Genomic DNA, 18,177 nt, shown 5'->3' with positions numbered 1-18,177 from the left:
TTTGGAATCTAGGATAGAGGGTGGCCCCGGATTTGCAGAAACAGCTGAGAATGAGAGGCTGGAAAGTCTGAGTTTGGGCAGCTCAGCAGGGCAGAGAGAGAGCCGGGTGGAAGGGAGCAGACCACCCCAGAGCCCCATGCAGACCAGGTGACTGGCTCTTACTCATACCCACAGCAATGAGCTGCCCGCCCTCACTACCCTGGAGGCGGCTGGAATGCTGGACCTGGATGGGACTAGGGTGAGAGCCAACTTTGGGACCTTACGGGAATCCTCACTGGACCTGTTTTCTTGTCCATAAAGTGGAAGTAATCATAAGCCTGAGCGTGCAAGTCCACGGTCAGGATCTTTCCACAGTGTGAGCCTGGCCACACCTCCCAGTGACTGCTCTTCGTTTGGCTCCTGATGATTGCAGATGTGCCCTGTGCCAGGCTCTGGCTCGGTGGTGTGATGTGACTGCTCAGCTGCCCCTGTAGGAGTGAGTGGACCTCGCAGCCCTGGGGAGGCCCAGAATTTCTACATGATGTGGCTTTAGGGGCAGTCATGTGGAGGGAAGGGGGAACTAGGAGACTTCCCTTCAGCTGCTTCTCTTTGCATAGCAAGCAGCCAGCTTTTTACTTAGATTGTTTCACATTCATACAATGAGAAAGGTTTTACAGAAGCTGTTATTCATTTTACCTGGCTGGGAAATGTGAATTATTTATATCAAAGGGGATTAGTTTTAATGTCAACATTAGCAGCACATGGGGCAGGGTGGTGGTGAGAGGGTCAGGGACCTCCCCACTGTCCACCCCTTGGATCTCTCATGGACAGTGCCCACCTTTGTTCGCTGGTCCTATCCTGGTACCTGTGCTGCAGAGAGCCAAGAGGACCAGAGGAGGGATTGATTCTGTCTGGAAGAGGAGGTACTGTGAGGGCTTCACAGAAAAGGTAGCCTTTCTGCTGCACCTTGAATTTTGTCATTTGAGGGGAAGGGCCTTTCTAGGCAAACAGATTGAATCCATGACTGGGGCAGAGACAAAGCATGCAGTCTGAGTCAGGTGGCCACAGCTGGGCCTCACCTGCCCCTGGACACCCCTCCCAGCCTCCTGGAGCCCGGGCAGACCATTTTGAATGATTGTCTGCCACCCTCCCTGTACCCACTCTGCCTCAGGCTCAGGAGCCCGCGGGCCCTAGAGCCATTGACCCAGCATCCCTGAAGCCCTCTTCTGGGCACCCACATACCAGGCTGTACCCCGATAGGCCTCACATCTGATGTTTGATTTTCCACTTTGGCCAGGGCTGCATGAGTCTATTTGTGTTTTTCTGTTTATTTTCAACATTTAAACTCCTCTGTGCATAAGTCTTCTACGTGATTAAGTTTAGCAAATAGTGAAATGCCTGGCCAGGTCTAACAACATGATCAGGCTGTGGAAGGGACTAGAGAGTCCTGGTAGTATTTAATCACCACTGGGTACAGGAGGGCCCCTAAGGTTCCATGGAGAACAGCCAGGACTCCTAAGTATGCTCTGCCCTTAGGCATAGAAACTAGCAGGTAGGTTACTCAAGCCTCAAACATTAATTGATTGGGTACCTAGTTGGTGCCAGGCCCCAGGCTAGGTGCTAGACACCTAGAAATGAGTATGAAGAAGCCCCTATGAACAGAAAAGCAAATCAGCATGTGCAGTCAATGGTAACATGCCAAATGCAAAGTGAGGCCCAGAATGCGAGATCCTCTCTGTTTTAAGGGTCTAAGCAGAAATCAGGAGGGCTCCCAGGGCTGCCTGGACCAGCCTTTGAGCTCTCAGGGATTCTTGTAAAAGTCAGAGATCTGCATGGAGCCAGCCCCTGGTGGGTAGGTGGGTGGGTGGGAAGTAATTGCACGATCCTACCCACACAAGCATTTGGAGAGTGGAGGCTGACTTTCAGTGTCCTTGGGAGCCCAAAGGGTCCAGGGAGGCCTCTCAGAAGCTTCTTTGAAAAAGTGGCCCATCAACTGGGCAAAGCCGGGGAAGCATGCATCCCCAAGCAGGCCCAGGAACCCTGCCAGTGAGGTAGGCTGAGTTCCTTGGCAAAAGCCCCTGGAGCAGCCCTCGTTTGTCTTGGCTGCTTCTGCTGCTTTCCCTGCCCCCACACCTCCTTCTGCCTAGGAATAAGGGGGCTCTGATCCCTTATGCTGCAAACCTACACCATGGCTAGGGGAGGGGGTCAGGGGCAGCCACAGCCCACAAGACCCATCTGGCCCGGGGCTTCGCAGCTCTAGGTGTCTCTAGAAAGCAAGAAGCCACCCAAGCCCAGACGCTGAGACTACAGATTCAGCGGCTGCCACCTGATAGCCTCCAGCCTGGCTGGATTAACCAGGCCATAGGGAGCTGGCTGCCCCCACATGCCAGCGCCCTGAGCTCACTGGGCAGAGATAAGCCACTCTCTGGCTCCCACAGCACCTGGCAGACCCTCACATGAGCACTTAGCTCCTTACCGTAGGGTGTAGCTGGCCTTTCTCCAAAGAGCCCCAAGAGGATAGATCCATCTTCTGGGTAGTTGCCAGAATGCCTACCGGGTACATAGTAGGTATTCAAGGAATAACAAATGAGGAAACTTTTCAGACTAGGATTGGTAGGACCAGCTATTGCATAACCCGGTACAGAGTGTGCACTGCACAACTCCAGAGCTTGCTATTCACGTGGATTACAGCGTGAATGGTCCCCTCTGGGGTTGTGCAGCGGAAGGACCCTAAGGGCTTGAGCATCTTGAGCATCTTCCCTACTTCAAGCCGCTGGCCTTGGTGCTGACCACGGAGACTTCCCCTTCCACCTCCTCCCCGGCACTGACCACCATCCTGGCGCTGTGCTGGCAGCGAGTGGTGATGAACTGGCCCAGTGAACACTTCTTCCTGGCCTCGCTGTCAGACTGTGGTAGCAGAAGAGCCCCAGATGCAGAGTCAGGTCATATGAATCCCTGGCCATCCAGGAAACTCGGTCCTCTTGGAAGATGTTCCAAGTCAGGGTGTTGGGGACTCCTGAGTCCCCAGAATCTGTGTGGAGACAGCCCAGTGCTACCCTTCTCTTTTCCCTTGGCCTGCAGCGGGCCTGGTGACACATGTGAGGGAAGGGGGAGGGGCCATGGGAGCACCTCCTGGGGAGTTTGCCTCACGGGCTCAGGGAGCAACAGCACCATGGCCCCGACCCCCTTCTCACCGGAAGGACCCAGCCCTGGGCTGCCAAGAGGTATTCAGAGATGGGGCACATTCATCTGACCCCCGAGGCTGAGAGGAGCAGAGGGAGAGAGCATGGATACCAGAGGTCCCAGAGGGCGGGGAGGACTTAGGGAAGAGGCAGGCGAAGAGCTGGGCCTGACTGTAAAAACCCAGGAAAGAAGTCACGTCTGGAGTTGTTCATCCCTCGCACAGCACCGTGTCCCCCACCCCCACCCCCCACCCCCCCCCCCCGCACAGCACCTTTTGCGAGCATTTCCCGCAGTGGTTTTCAAAGTGTGGTCCTGGGAGCAGCAGCATCAGAAATTCTGGGGCTAGAGCCCAACAGTATGTTTCAACAAGCCCTCCAGATGACCCCAGGGAGGCTCAGGTTTGACCTGATATGCGTCTGGTGCCAGGCCAAGTGCTGGGCTTACAAAAAGTTTAGGTCTATTCCCATACCTGAGGAACTTAGAGTCTGGGTAGAAGACAGACAGGAGAGAAAGCAATGCTGTCAGTGGGAAAGGGGCTGCTCTCAGGGCTGTGGAGGCAGGGAGGCAGCTGGTGTGAGTTTATCCAGGAGCTGGGGGTCCTGGTGAGGAAGGGTGGCCTGGGGACACCAGTGACATGAGGATTATCCTTTACAGGGAGCCGAATGTTAGGACTAAGAGTCCATAGAGAGCTCAGAGGGCCCACTGTGCAGTCCCAAACCACCCTGGTGCCCCACTCCTGACCACGAGCCTCATCCTACTATTCCCTCATCCCCATTCCACCGCCCCCTCTCCTCCTCACTCCCCGAGCCCCACAGAGCCACAGGTTTCTCCCTGCAATTGCCTTGGTGGGAAATGTGTGCATTCCTCCAGGCCATTATCTCAGAGCACATTTTTAGAAAATTTTAGACTAAATTTCTCCATTCAGCAGAGTTCTCTGCTGTACCATGTATTGATTTAGGTGCATCTATTTCTGCTTTACACAGACAGAAGGTTTTTAAAAGTCCTAGACAGAGAGGAACAAAATGAAAAGGGAGTGAACTTAACAGGCTCAGATCGGGGCACTTTGCTGATCCTATATAATCCTTACTACATCTCATTTAAGTAGGTAACATTACTCTGCAATACAGATAAGGAAACCGAGGCTCAGAGAGGTCAAGTGACTTGCTAAGGCCACCCCACTAATAAGGGGTAGGGCTGAAATCTAACCCCAGCTGTCTCCAAGCCTGTGTTCTCACTGGCCTACCTTGCAGTTTACCAAACCTCAATAAATTTGGAATATCCAGATGTCTTCGAGCTCATGTTCTGATGGCTGCACTCAGGAACCAGCCTAGCCTGGCCGGACAAGCTCCCGATGACCATGATGGCTCTCATGGGCTGATCCTCTGCCTAATTAAGGACGGGATGGGTTTGGTTGGGAAAGGGAAACAAATCAGACCTAATGTTAGCAGATTAGCAGCTATGTGCTGGTTTCCAGCTGCATGTCCTTATATAAACCTTCTACCACTTGAGAGAGTAGTGGATGATGCTTCCTTACCCCCTCTCATTGGAACACCTCTGCCTTGTTCATTGACCTGCCCTGGGAGCTGGAAGGGTGGGCCTCATACCCCAGCACCTTCCTTGCATTCTGTGTACCAAGGCCCTTGGCTGTCTGCTTGGGCTGGAGTGCAGGGCAGGAGCTGCATGAGCAAAAGCTGCAGAGTCCATGCAGAAGCTAAGAGGAGGACTAACCTCTAGTACCATCTCCCCTTTAACAGTTGTTAATCATGTTGACTACACACTACACGCTTTTCTAGAGGTCGTGTGGCTTAGAAACTCAGATATATGGGAAACAGGCTAGAGAATAATTTAGAGCCACCAATGATGATGTCACAGGTTCCATGCTTTAAGCTCATGAGGAGGCCTTGGACTCTCACCCAAAGCGTTTACTCTTCGTTCACACATCAGGCGGTGCTGTCTCAATTTCTTTTTTTTTTTTTCTTTTCTTCAAGATTTTATTTATTTATTCATGAGAGACACACAGAGAGAGGCAGAGACACAGGCAGAGAGAGAAGCAGGCTCCATGCAAGGAGCCTGATGTGGGACTCGATCCAGGATCCCGGGATCACACCCTGAGCTGGAGGCAGACACTCAACCGCTGAGCCACTCAGGCATCCCACAATTTCTTTTTTTTTTCTTTAATAGCAACTTTATTGAGCTGTAATTCACATACCATACAACGCCCTCATTTAAAGTATACAACCCAGTGGTCTTTAGTATATTCATGGAGTTGTGTGGCCATCACCACGGTCCGTTTTAGAATAGTGTCCTCACCTCAGAAAAGAACCCTGTACCAATGAGCACTTTCCATTTCCCCTGCCCTCACCACCATGCCATCCCCCTTCTTGGCAACCACTAATCTACTTTCTGTTTTTGTAGACTTGCCTATTGCAGGCATTTCAGAAAAAATGGAGTCACACAACATGTGGCCTTTTGTGATTGGCTTCTTTCATTTAACGTAGTAGTTCCAAGATTCATGGTGCTGTGGCCCCGTAGGGGCACTTCCTTGCTCTTTGTTGCTGAACGATGCTGCATCGTATGGAGAGAGTACATTTGGTTTGCCCATTCACCAGTTGGTGGACGTTGGGTGGTTTCTACATTTGGGGTATTATGAGTAATGCTACGAGAAATGTTGCTGTACACATTTTTGTGTGTTTTTGTGTGGACAATTTGTTTTCAGTTCTTCCAGGTGTATACCTAGGAGTGGGATCGCTACGTCATATAGAAACTAAACTCCCGGGATCCCTGGGTGGCACAGCGGTTTGGCGCCTGCCTTTGGCCCAGGGCACGATCCCGGAGACCCGGGATCGAATCCCACATCGGGTTCCCAGTGCATGGAGCCTGCTTCTCCTTCTGCCTGTGTCTCTGCCTCTCTCTCTCTGTGACTATCATAAATAAATAAAAATTAAAAAAAAAAAAAAGAAACTAAACTCCCTGTTCAACATTTTGAGGAACTTCCAGACTCTTTCCCAGTGGGTACACATTTTATATCATTGTTACGTCAACGTTGGATGTGGGTTCCAGCGTCTCTACATCCTCACCGATACTTACTCTGTCTGCCTTTTTGGATTAAGCTATCCAAGTGACTGTAAAATTGCATGTCATGATTTTAATTTGTTTCCCCCGAGGGGTTAATGACGTGGAGCATCTTTGTGTGTTCTTCATGATGACTTGTGTATTTTCTGTGGAGAAATGTCGACTCAGATCCTTTGCTCATGTTTATATAGGTTATTTGTCTTTTTAATACTGAGTTGTGAGAGTTTTAATACTGAGCAAAGAGTTCTTTATATACCTGGGAGCAAAGCCCCTTATCAGATAAATGATTTGCAAAATTTATCTCCCATTCTGTGGGCTTTGTGCTTTCTCAGTGGTGTGTGGCCTGTATTTCTTGTCCACAGCAGGACCTGGGCGGGCTTTGAGAGGCAAGCAGGCAGAGAGAGAGAGCTGTGATAAATGTTCTCACAATGAGGGAGGATTTAAACCTATAAACTTATAAAAACAAGGGCAAGACCCAAGGACATCCCCTCTTGCAGTTTGGGGTGATGCTGAGGTTTTCAGTGAGGATCTGACGGCTTCTCTTGAAACATGCACTGCATTTTGGAAGGATTTTTGGTCCCCAAGAATAAACAGAGTAAGTTTTGAAGCTGAAGATCCAGGATGTTTGCCTGTGGTCGGAAATATCCATGAAACCTCTATGCTGTGCCCAGCCTGGGGCTGGGTTTCAGGGTTATAGCCATGCAACAGAACATGGCAGTCTCTACCTTGCCAAAGCTGACAGGAGGGTAGAGAAGCTCACTGAGCACAGGAGCCACCAGGCAATGACTCTCAGAGAAGTCCCAACCACCGAGCAAGGCTCCAGGCACATCTGGCCCCCAACTGTCTCATGAGGGAAGCTGGGCAGATACTGGTCCCTTTGGGCTCAGGTCTCCAGGATGGGTATGGACCTCCCAGGGATTGTAAAGGATCATTCCCTGGGGCCAGGAAGAAAACTTAGAGCTTCTATAAATTTTAGCTTTATCCTTTAACATTTATCTATGTTGATGTTTATGTTAATAGACGATTTATTCTGTGTGTAACATTATACAGCACAAATTACAACATTTGAAATAAATTTAACTTATAAATAAAAATAGCAGTAATAGGAATGTGTCCCCGCCCCAACTTAATTTTATCGACTAGATAAAACTTCAAGTTAGAAGATAACTATGGGCCACTTGCGGCTAAGAGCTTTGCCGTAGAGCCTTCTCTCCATCCCCAAGGCCAGGCAGGGCCAGAAATATTAGGCAAGTCAGCCTCTGCATGGGAAGGGGGTGGAAGCCACCCTTCCTCCATCCAGCTGCAATGTGCCACAGCCCCCCACCCCCCCACACACACACACTTATGATTCTACTCTGACCCCTTCACGGACATCAACTGCCCTAGCCACTTGAGTCTGAGGGTTGGTGGCCGGCTGCCCTCACAGAAGAGGCTGTAAAGCCATCTGTGTCGCGACTGGCCACCATTAGTGGCCTGCCTGAACGCGAGTAGCAGCGGGCAGGAGTGGACAGGCCGGCCAGTGGGCCCCACATGGCTCCCAGCCACGAACACAGCCCGTGTCATGACCTTGCTGGGAAGTGGGAGGGCCCAGGCAAGCCTGGGCAAACACCCAGAGAGGACCAGGACCTGTGGTTTGTGCCAGTTCCTGCCCCACTAGCCTCAGTGCTGTTTTGTCCGCAGCTTGGTCCGAGGGTGGGGGGCAGGTCTGTGTGTGGCCTGCGGGGCCCAGCCTGCCACTCGGACTCCAGCTGTAATTTGATCCACACCCTCCTCCACCCTCCAGGTCTGTAAATAGAACAACCCAAACAACCAGAAGCCAGGGCCCAGCCTGGATCAGTCACTGTCTCACCTTTAGGCCATGTGGACAGGCAACAGGGGCTCCTGGGCCCCCCAGGGCCTCTAGAACTTGTGCCACCTGTCCTCCCTTCTCTGGCCTTCATGCCAGCAGCAGACCTTGTGCTGGGCCCTGGGAGGGCAGAGTTTTGAGAGGCGACCCTGGCCCATGAAGCACCCAGAGAACGGTTTCATACACTTGTGCACCGATACACAGAGGCACAGGCATCCGTCAGAAAACCTGGCTCTGAGCTCCTGCACGTAGGACCTCATTTCCTCCTCAGAGCAACCCTTGTGGGAAAGTACAAGTAGTGTCCCCATTTTAAGGAAGGGGACTGGGGCTCCCAGGTGGCTCAGCCGGTTAAGCATCTGCTTTTGGCTCAGGTCGTGATCCCGGAGTACCGGGATTGAGCCCCGCATCGGGCTCCCTGCTCAGCAGGGAGTCTGCTTCTCCCTCTCCGTCTCCCTCTGTACCCTCTCCTTCTCTCAAGTAAATACAGTCTTTAAAAAAATATATATATATAAAGGAGGGGGCCTGAGGCATGCCCAGTAAGTGACGCAGGGCCCTGATTTGACCCCAGCACCCCCTCTTGGCCTGGTGGCTCTGTCCCTGCCATCAAAACTGTAGAAGAAGGAGCTGCCCCTGGGATGGGGGTCTCACAAGGTGGCATTATAACCTAGCATTTTCCTGTCCCGGGACCGAATCTTGATGGCAAGAAGCACTTCAGGGTGCTTTGTGCTTAATTTCCATTTGGCCTATGGCTGAAAGCAGTCCCCTGGGTGTGGGACCATTAGCACACTGGGAGGCCGGGGATCCCTGGGTGGCTCAGCGGTTTGGCGCCTGCCTTCGGCCCAGGGCGAGATCCTAGAGTCCCGGGATCGAGTCCCACATCGGGCTTCCTGCATGGAGCCTGCTTCTCCCTCTGCCTGTGTCTCTGCCTCTCTCTCTTTCTCTCTGTCTCTCATGAATAAATAAATGAAATCTTTTTTTTTAAGATTTATTTATTTATGATAGACATAGAGAGAGAGGCAGAGACACAGGCAGAGGGAGAAGCAGGCTCCATGCAGGGAGCCCGATGTGGGACTCGATCCTGGGACTCCAGGATCATGCCCTGGGCCGAAGGCAGGCGCCAAACCGCTGAGCCACCCAGGGATCCCCAATAAATTAAATCTTAAAAAAAAAAAAAAACCCCACACTGGGAGGCCGCTGGGGCTGCAGGGGCTCGCAGGTGATTTGGTACAGCAGCTGGATTAGAGAAGCCGCCCAGAGAGGCTCAGCGACGCTCCTGTGTCCCATAGCCAGTTCCAGGCCCAGCCCAGGTCCTCTCAGTCGCTGCCTGCGGCTCCCTGAAGGGAAGCCAGTACTGAGTCAGGTTCTGAGCAAAGAGCCTCTTGGGAGCCAGCCCCAAATAAGTCCTCCCCTGCCTCCACCTTGGGATGCTCAGTCTGGGGTTGAAGGTGGACAAGATTCAAAGTCTAGGTGTCACTGACTCCCTCCCTATGGCTCAGTTGGTGGGGGCATCTTTAAGAGCCAGCTGATGCCACATGTGCCACAAAGCCTTCCCTGGTGTCTATTCCTGGGCTCCATCCCCTGGTGCTCTGTGTCCAGTTATGGGTGGACATGTCCTATCTAAGGTGTCCCCAGCATGTTACATGCAAACATACACACGATTGTAAACCATCCAGGAGTGGGGGCCACGTCTTTCTCATCTTTATTCTCTTAGCACCTGGCAGTTACTGCAGTGACGGGAGGAAGGGAGGAGAGAGCAAAGGAGAGGCTTCTGGCCAGGAGGGACCTACTTGGGACCTTCCAAATTGCTAACAGACATGGAGAAGGTGGTCTGATGGCTTCCGTGTCTCCCTATAAATGCAAGACTAACCCCAGAGTTGGTGTCTCCAGGTGGCTGATGCAGTTACCCAGAAAGGCCCCTGTGTATCTGTCCCAGCCTTGACTGACCACAAGGATACTGGGGTCCCCGTGGGGGGAGTTTATATTCATCTCAGCCCAAATCCACCATGGAGGCCTGGCAGCCCCAGGCCACCAGCACAGCCCCTGTCCTGACTCTCTCCGTTTTCCCAGGGCTAAAGAGGGTTGGCAGGGGCTTCTGCATCTTCCCTTTGCCTTGTCCCTGCCACTGGTAAAGTGCTGGCACCGGTTATTTGCTTAGGTTTGACTGACACCTGCCGAGTGCCGAGCTGCTCTAAGTGCTTTATATATATAGAGAGAGACTTATTCCTATAATCTCCCCTTAAGGAAGGTGCTATGATCGTCTCCCTTTTATAGCTGGGGAGACTGAGGCACCACAGCCACAGCTAGCAAGTAGTAGTCAGAATTAGAAACCAGGCCAAGTTGGGTGCCCAGGGCAGCCTTCCGTGGATGCACGACTCCAGGTCTGTACTCTAGGGATCATCCGGAGCCCCACTTCCATCTACAAAGGCTAGTGCATCACCATTTGGAAAAATATCCTTGTCCTCAAAACCAGGCAGAAAACGCTCTCCCATTTTGCAGGGAGGGACTGTTGCCATCAGAGCATTCAGTCGAGTCCCACATGAGCAGGATGGGGGTCCTGGGTGCAACACGTGTCCCCTGACTCTTGGAATGGATGGTCAGTGCATCCCCTTCTACCCTGACTCCTTCTCAGCTGCATGGTCACTGGCTCTGCCACTCACTGGGGAATCTCTGGGCAGGTCTTCTGTCTGGGCAGTAAGACTGTTGGTGAAGCTCAGCTGCTGAGGCTGACAGACCTGCACCCCATTCTACTTTCCCCATGACCCTCTGTGCCACCTGGAGCAAGGTCCTCAACCTCTGTGAGCTCAGTTTCCTCCCCCTTAAGTTGGAGATAATAATGGGACCTACATCGTGGGGTCCCGTGAAGCCTAAATGACTGTCCCTTGTGGAAAGGCTTTAGAGCAGTGTCCAGTACATGGTGGGCATGTTGCTGCCTTGTCCAATGTCCGGTCACAGTTTTCAAAACCTTTTAAGATTGTATCATATGTCATCTTAGAGCTGAGGTCATGACCTGCGTTTACAAGGGTGGAAGCTGGGGACCCAGAGAGGCACAGGGGCTTTTCCAAGGACACAACTGGTCTGTGACAGAGCTGGGGAACAGCCTCCTGCTCCCCTGGTCCCCCTTGCATTAGACCCTGAACCCACCATACACACATACACACAGCTCTCACCTGAGAGGCTGCTGTGGAAAGTGGGAAGAGGGGGTGAGAAGCCATTCCTACTGCTCCATTGATTGTAGCAGTGGTTCTTACCCCTTCTCCACTGAGTATATGCATAAGATGGTGGTTCTGTTTCCTTTGGATACATACCCAGAAGATGGATTGCTGGATCATGAGGTATTTCTATTTTTAATATTTTGAGGAGTCTTCATGCTGTTTTCTATAATAGCTGCACCAATTTATATTCCCTCTTTTCTCCACATCCTCTCCAACACTTATTATCTTTTGACTTTTTGATAATAGCCATCGTAACAGGTTTGAGAAGATATATCACTGTGGCTTAGATTTACATTTCCCTAATGATTAGTGATGTTGAGCATCTTTTCATATACTTGTTGGCCATTTGTATGTCGTCTTTGGAGAAATGTTTATTCAGATCCTTTGCCCATTTTTTAATGGAATTATTTATTTTGGGGGGATTGTCTTGATTTGTTTACTATTGAGTTGTATGAGTTAGGGAGTCCTTTACATATTTTGGAAATTAATCCTTTATTGGATAGATGGTTTACAACTATTTTATTCCATTCAATAGGTTGCCTTTTCATTTTGTTTATTGTATCCTTTACTGTTCAAAACCTTTTTTTTTTTAAAGATTTTATTTATTTATTCATGAGAGACACACAGAGAGAGGCAGAGACACAGGCAGAGGGAGAAGCAGGCTCCACACAGGGAGCCCAACATGGGACTCAGTCCCGGGTCTCCAGGATCACAGCCCTGGGCTGAAGGCGGCGCTAAACCGCTGAGCCACCGGGGCTGCCCTGTTCAAAACCGTTTTAGTTTGATGTAGTCCACTTACTTGTTTTTACTTTTGTTGCCTGAGCATTTGGTGTCAAATCAAAAAACAAACAAAAAAATCATTGCCTAGACCCATGACAAGCTTTTCCCCATGTTTTCTTCTAGGAGTTATACAGTTTCAGGTTTTACATTCTTTTTGAGTAAGTCTTTAATCCATTTCAGTTTGGTTTTTGTGCATGGTGTGAGATAAGGGTCCAGTTTCACTCTTTTGCATGAGTATATCTAGTTTTCCCAGCACCATTTATTGAAGAGACTGTCCTTTCCCTATTGAGTATTCTTGGCACTCCCGTTGAAGATTAGTTGATCTTATATGCATGGGTTTATTTCTGGACTATTTCATTCCATTGGCCTATTTTTATGCCAATACTGTACTGTTTTGATTACCGTAGCTCTGTAATATAATTTGAAATCAGGAAGTGTGATTACTCCAGCTTTGTTCTTCTGCTCAAGATTGCTTTAGCTATTTGGGGTCTTCTGCAGTTTGATACAAATCTTAGGATTATTTTTCTATATCTGTGCAAAATGCCATTGGAATTTTGTTAGAGATTGTTTTTAAATCTATAGATCATTTTGGGTACTATGGATATCTTAACATTAATTCTTTCAATCCATGAACATGGGATATCTTTCTATTATTTGTGAATTAAGTACTTGAATTTCTTTCATCAGTGTTTTATAGTTCTCAGTATACAGCTCTTTCACCTTTTTAGCTAAATTTATTTGTAAATATTTTATTCTTTTCAATGGTACTGTAAATGGGATTGTCTTAATTTCTTTTTCGGATAGTTCATCTTCAGTGCTTAGAAACACAACTGATTTTTGTATGTTGGTTTTGTATCTTGCAACTTTACTGAATTAGTTTCTTAGTTTTAACAGATGTGGTTTGGGGTTTTTTTGGTGGGGTCTTTAGAGTTTTCTATATGTGAGATCATATCATCTGCAAACATAAATTTTACATTTTCCTTTTTATTGTGTATGCCTTTTCTTCCTTTTTCCTGTGTAACAGCTCTGGCTAAGACGACTTGTACTATGTTGAATAGAAGTGGCAAGAGGGACATCCTTGTCTTGTTCCTGATCCTAGAAGAAAAGCTTTCCACTTCTCACCATTGAGTATGATGTTAGGTGTGGGGTTGCCATATATGATCTTTATTGTGTGGAGTATACTCCTTCAATATCAATATTTTTGAGTTTCTATCATGAAAGTCTGTTTAGTTTTGTCAAATGCTTTTTTTTCATGGGTTGATATGATCACATGATTTTCATCCCTCATTCTGTTGATGTGCATCTCTTTTATTTATTGGTTTGTGTATGTTGAACCATCTTTGCATCCCAGGAATGAATCTCACTTGATCATGGTATAGAATCTTTTTAATGTGCTGTTGAATTTAGTTTGGTAGTAGTTTGTCAAAGATTTTTTCATCTGTGTTCATTAAGGATATTAGCCTGTAATTTTCTTTTCGTGTAGTGTCCTTATCTGGCTTTGGTATCAGGGTAACACTAACCTCATAAAATGAGGCTGAAAGTGTTCCCTTCCTTTGATTTTTTGGAACAGTTGGAGAGAGGCTAGCATTAAATCTTGAAATGTTTGGTGGAAGATTTCTTATTACTGATTCAGTCACCTTACTCATTATTGGCTTGTTCAGATTTTCTATTTCTTCATGATTCAGTCTTGGTAGATTTTAAGTTCTTAGGAATTTATCCATTTTCTCTGGGTTGTCCAATTTGTTGCCATATAATTATTCATAGCTGTCTCTTATGATCTTTAGTATTTCTGTGGTATTTTACCTTTCATTTTTTATTTGGAGTCTATTTTTTCTTAGTCTAGCTAAAGTTTTGTCAATTTTGTTTATCTTTAAAAACACAGGTCTTAGTTTCATTGATCTTATATTTTTTTTTTTAGCCTCCATTTCATTTGTTTCTACACTGATATATGTTATTTCCTTCCTTCTGCTAGAACTTTGACTTGTTCTGTTTCTAGTTGAGGTGTAAAGGTATGTTGTTTGAGATTTATCCTTTTTTATAAGGTAGGCATTAAGCTATAAACATCCCTCTTAGAGCTGCTTTTCCTATATCCCATAAGTTTTGGTATGTTGAGTTTTCCATTTCCACTTACTTTCTAAGATTTTTTATTTTTTGGTTTTCCCTTTTGATTTCTTCTTTGGCTCAATGGTTGTCCAAGAGTGTTACTTTTTTGGGTATTGAGTTTAATAAGTTCTTTATGGATTTTGGATACTAACTCTTTATCAAATATGTCATTTGCAAATGTCTTCTCCCATTCCGTAGGCTGCCTTTTAGTTTTGTTGACTATTTCCTTTGCTGTGCAGAAGCCTTTTATCTTGATGAAATCCCGGTAGTTCATTTTTGCTTCTGTTTCCCTTGCCTTTAGAGATATGTCTAAGAAGTTGCTCCAGCTGAGGTCAGAGAGGTTGCTACGTGCATTCTCCTCTAGGGTTTTGATGGATTCCTATCTCACATTTAGGTCTTTCATCCATGTTGAATTCATGTTTGTGTATGGTGTGAGGAAATGGTCCAGTTTCATTTTTCTGCATGCATTTTCCAGTGACCCCAAAGCCATTTGTTGAAGAGACTGTCTTTTTTCCATTGAATATTCTTTCCTGCTTTGTCAAAGATTAGTTAACCATTGAGTTGTGAGCCCACTTCTGGATTTTCCATTCTGTTCCATTGAACTATGTGTCTGTTTTAGGAGCCAGAATGTATTATGCTAAGCAAAATAAGTCAGTCAGAGAAAGATAAATACCAAGCTATTTCACACATATATAGAATTTAAGAAACAAAACAGATGAACACATGGGAGGGGGGTGGGGAAGGGGAAAAAAGAGAGAGAGAGGGAAACAAACCATAAGAGACTCAACTCTTAAAGATAATGAATAAACTGACAGTTGCTGGAGAAACGTGGGTGGGGGATGAACTAGATGGGTGATGGGTATTAAGGAGGGCACTTGTCATAATGAGCACTGGGTGTTGTACGTAAGTGATGAATCACTGAATTCTACTCCTGAAACCAATATTGCACTTTATGATGACTCACTAAAATTTAAATAAAAATTTGAGAAGAAATAAAAATGTATTACTTAATTTCCACATATCTGTGAATTTTCCCGTATTCCAGTTCTATGCCATTATGGTCAGAAAAGATACTTTATATAACTTCAATCTTAAATTTGTAAGGCTTATTTTATGACTTAACATACGATCTATCCTGGAGGATGTTCTGTGGATGCATAAGGAGAACCTGTATTCTGCTGCCGTTGGATCGGATGTTCTGTGTCTGTTAGGTTTGTTTGGTCTCAAGTATAGTTCAAGTCCAGTGTTTTTGTGCTGATCTTCTGTCTGGATGATCCATCCATTGTTGAGAGCTGGGCAGAGAAGTCCCCTATGTTACTGTGTTGCCATCTCTCTCTTCACATCTGTTAATGTTTGGTTTATATATTTATTATATATTTATCCTATCTACCATAATTTTTAAAAAAGATTTTATTTATTTATTCATGAGAGACACAGAGAGAGGCAGAGACACAGGCAGAGGAAGAAGAAGGCTCCATGCAGGGAGCCTGATATGGGACTCGATCCTGGGACTCCAGGATCGTGCCCCGGACCAAAGGCAGGCGCTAAACCACTGAGCCACCCAGGGTTCCCTCTACCATAATTTTAAGTGAGTGATAAGTTTAAATAGCATTTGAAGAACTGTTTCACAATTAAACTTGTGATATGATCAGCACTGACTACCAGTACTATTGTGTTGACTACCAGTACTTTTATGGTCTTCTGCTTACATTCATACTTGAAGGAAATGGCAAATTTCAGTTCAAAGCTACTAACAAGGCCAGCAGAATTTTTTCCATCCAAGTTCACTCTGAACTCCTGGCCTAAGCCCAGGTTTTCCACCATGTTTGCTCCTATGTTAGGCTCAGTAAAGGAGATCCCAGGGCACCCACCCAATCTCAGGGTCCTACTCACTGTCATGTCCCACTCCAACCCTACCCTCATAGAATAGGGCATCAGTGTTCCTTCATTCACTAAGCAAACATTGAACACCAGTGGTGTTCTAGGCCCTGTGACAAATGGTGAGACCCAAAGTCAAATAAGATGAGGTCCCTGTGGGGTGCCTGGGTGGTCAGTCAGTTAAACATCTGCCTTCAGCTCAGGTCATGATCCCAGGATCCTGGGATTGAGCACCGTGTTGGGCTCCCTGCTCAGCTGGGAGTCTGCTTCTCTCTCTTCCTCTGCCCCTGTCCTCACTCATGCTCTCTCTCTCTCTCTCTCTCTCAAATAAATAAATAAAATTAAAAAAAAAAAAAGTCCTTGCCTTCAAGCTGCTCATCGTCTACTAAAGGAAGAGTACAGAAGTACCTTCCCCAAATGCACAAGGTGACCAAGCACAGGCACACATCACCCTTCCTGGTAACCAAATAACACCCAATGGTGAGAAGGTCAGAGTGACTGCTGGCAGTACCACCATCCATCTATGACACACACCTTTGACAAGAAGTATGGCACCACATAGCACTCATCATGAAGGTTCCATACACTTCTTTCTCAGCACTCTTGCAAATTTGTCCCAAGGACATAATTCAGGACAAAGGACAGAGGGTGGAGGGCAGAGGTCCTTCCCCCTCTTCCTGGGGCGCTAGGTCTCACTCAGCTTAGCCCCCCTGTGCTGGCACATGCCAACACTCATGGAGGTCAACTCATGTTGGGCCACCATGTGGTTACAGTGGACAAGAAAGAGGAAGGTGGTATGAAGGACAGTCTGGGAGCTCTCCAATGATCAAGTTCCTGTTTTCTTTCCAGCCACTCAGATGTCAGGAGAGATGGACAAGCCGCTGATCAGCCGCCGGCTGGTGGACAGTGATGGGAGCCTCGCCGAGGCCCCCAGCGAGGCCCCCAAAGTCGGCGTCCTGGGCAGCGGGGACTTTGCCCGCTCCCTGGTCACACGCTTGCTGGGCTCTGGCTTTAGCGTGGTTGTGGGGAGCCGCAACCCCAAACGCACGGCTGGGCTGTTCCCCTCAGCTGCACAAGTGACCTTCCAGGCGGAGGCAGTGGACTCCCCTGATGTCATCTTCGTGGCCATGTTCCGGGAACATTACTCCTCCCTGTGCGGTCTCAGCGACCAGCTAGCTGGCAAGATCCTCGTGGACGTGAGCAACCCCACGGAGCAGGAGCATCTTCGGCGCCGCGAGTCCAACGCCGAGTACCTGGCTTCACTCTTCCCCACCTGCACGGTGGTCAAGGCCTTCAATGTCATCTCCGCCTGGACCCTGCAGTCCGGCCCTAGGGATGGGAACAGGCAGGTGGGTACCGGGGTGTTGGTGGGGGCAACCAGCGGCCGTCAAAACAATAAGTGGAAATGACTAACTTTTGTTGCGGGCCCTCGGTGTGCCAGGTTCGTCTCACGTCACTGCCGAGTTCCATTTCACAGAGTGGGAAACTGAGGCTCCCTGACGTTACCCACCTGACTCACACCAAGTCCCACAGCCTGTGTCATAGGACTCCCGTGTGTGGACAGGCAGGGACCAGTGTGTGAGGGCCCAGTGGCAGAGCTGACTTCCAGGTCAGCTTATCATATCGTCAGGTACAGGGAGCGGGGAGGACATCCCAGGCCATGGGGACAACCTGCACAGGTACAGAGGTGAGAAATGATGCTCCTGGACCTCAATCTCCTCACCTGAGAAATGGGGATGTACCCACCTGTGGACTTGAGGCAAGGCTGAAGGACTGTGTGCTTAAAGCCTAGCACGTAGTAGGTGCCCCGTCAGTGTCGGTGGACCAGACTGACCATAGCAGCGTGGGTGAGGCCACAGTGTCCAGAGATCTGAGGAGACTAATATGCCTGCGTGGAGCTCATGGTGGGAAGCAGCGGGCTGTGAGGCTGGGGCTGGCTTCTGTGTTGGCTGAGGGCCATAGGGGGCCAAGGGACACCATCGCAGAGGACACTTGTGGCCTGAGGGATGGAACTGCACCCACCACTGCATGTTCTGGGCCATATGCAAAGCCCAATTACTGAGTGACCCCCAGAGCAGACCACCATTCTCAAAGCATCTATTCTTGGGGCTCCTGGGAGCTGCC

The 18,177-nt window shown here is 48.4% G+C and overlaps 1 protein-coding gene across 2 annotated transcripts in view; it reads left to right on the top strand.

Annotated features, from left to right (window-relative positions):
* Nucleotides 1-18,177, top strand: part of STEAP3 (STEAP3 metalloreductase) — a 44,631-nt gene that overhangs the window by 7,682 nt on the left and 18,772 nt on the right. For both annotated transcript variants that reach the window (XM_072788932.1, XM_072788933.1), the window contains one exon: nt 16,903-17,402. In XM_072788932.1, coding sequence (XP_072645033.1) covers nt 16,911-17,402 — 492 coding nt within the window. In that variant the 5' untranslated portion in view covers nt 16,903-16,910. The remainder of the gene's footprint in view (nt 1-16,902; nt 17,403-18,177) is intronic.

Source organism: Canis lupus, chromosome 20 (assembly GCF_048164855.1).
Source record: "Canis lupus baileyi chromosome 20, mCanLup2.hap1, whole genome shotgun sequence".
Taxonomy (NCBI): Eukaryota; Metazoa; Chordata; class Mammalia; order Carnivora; family Canidae; genus Canis; species Canis lupus.
Note: the sequence above shows the minus strand (reverse complement) of the source record. Positions and strands in the feature narration are given on the sequence as shown.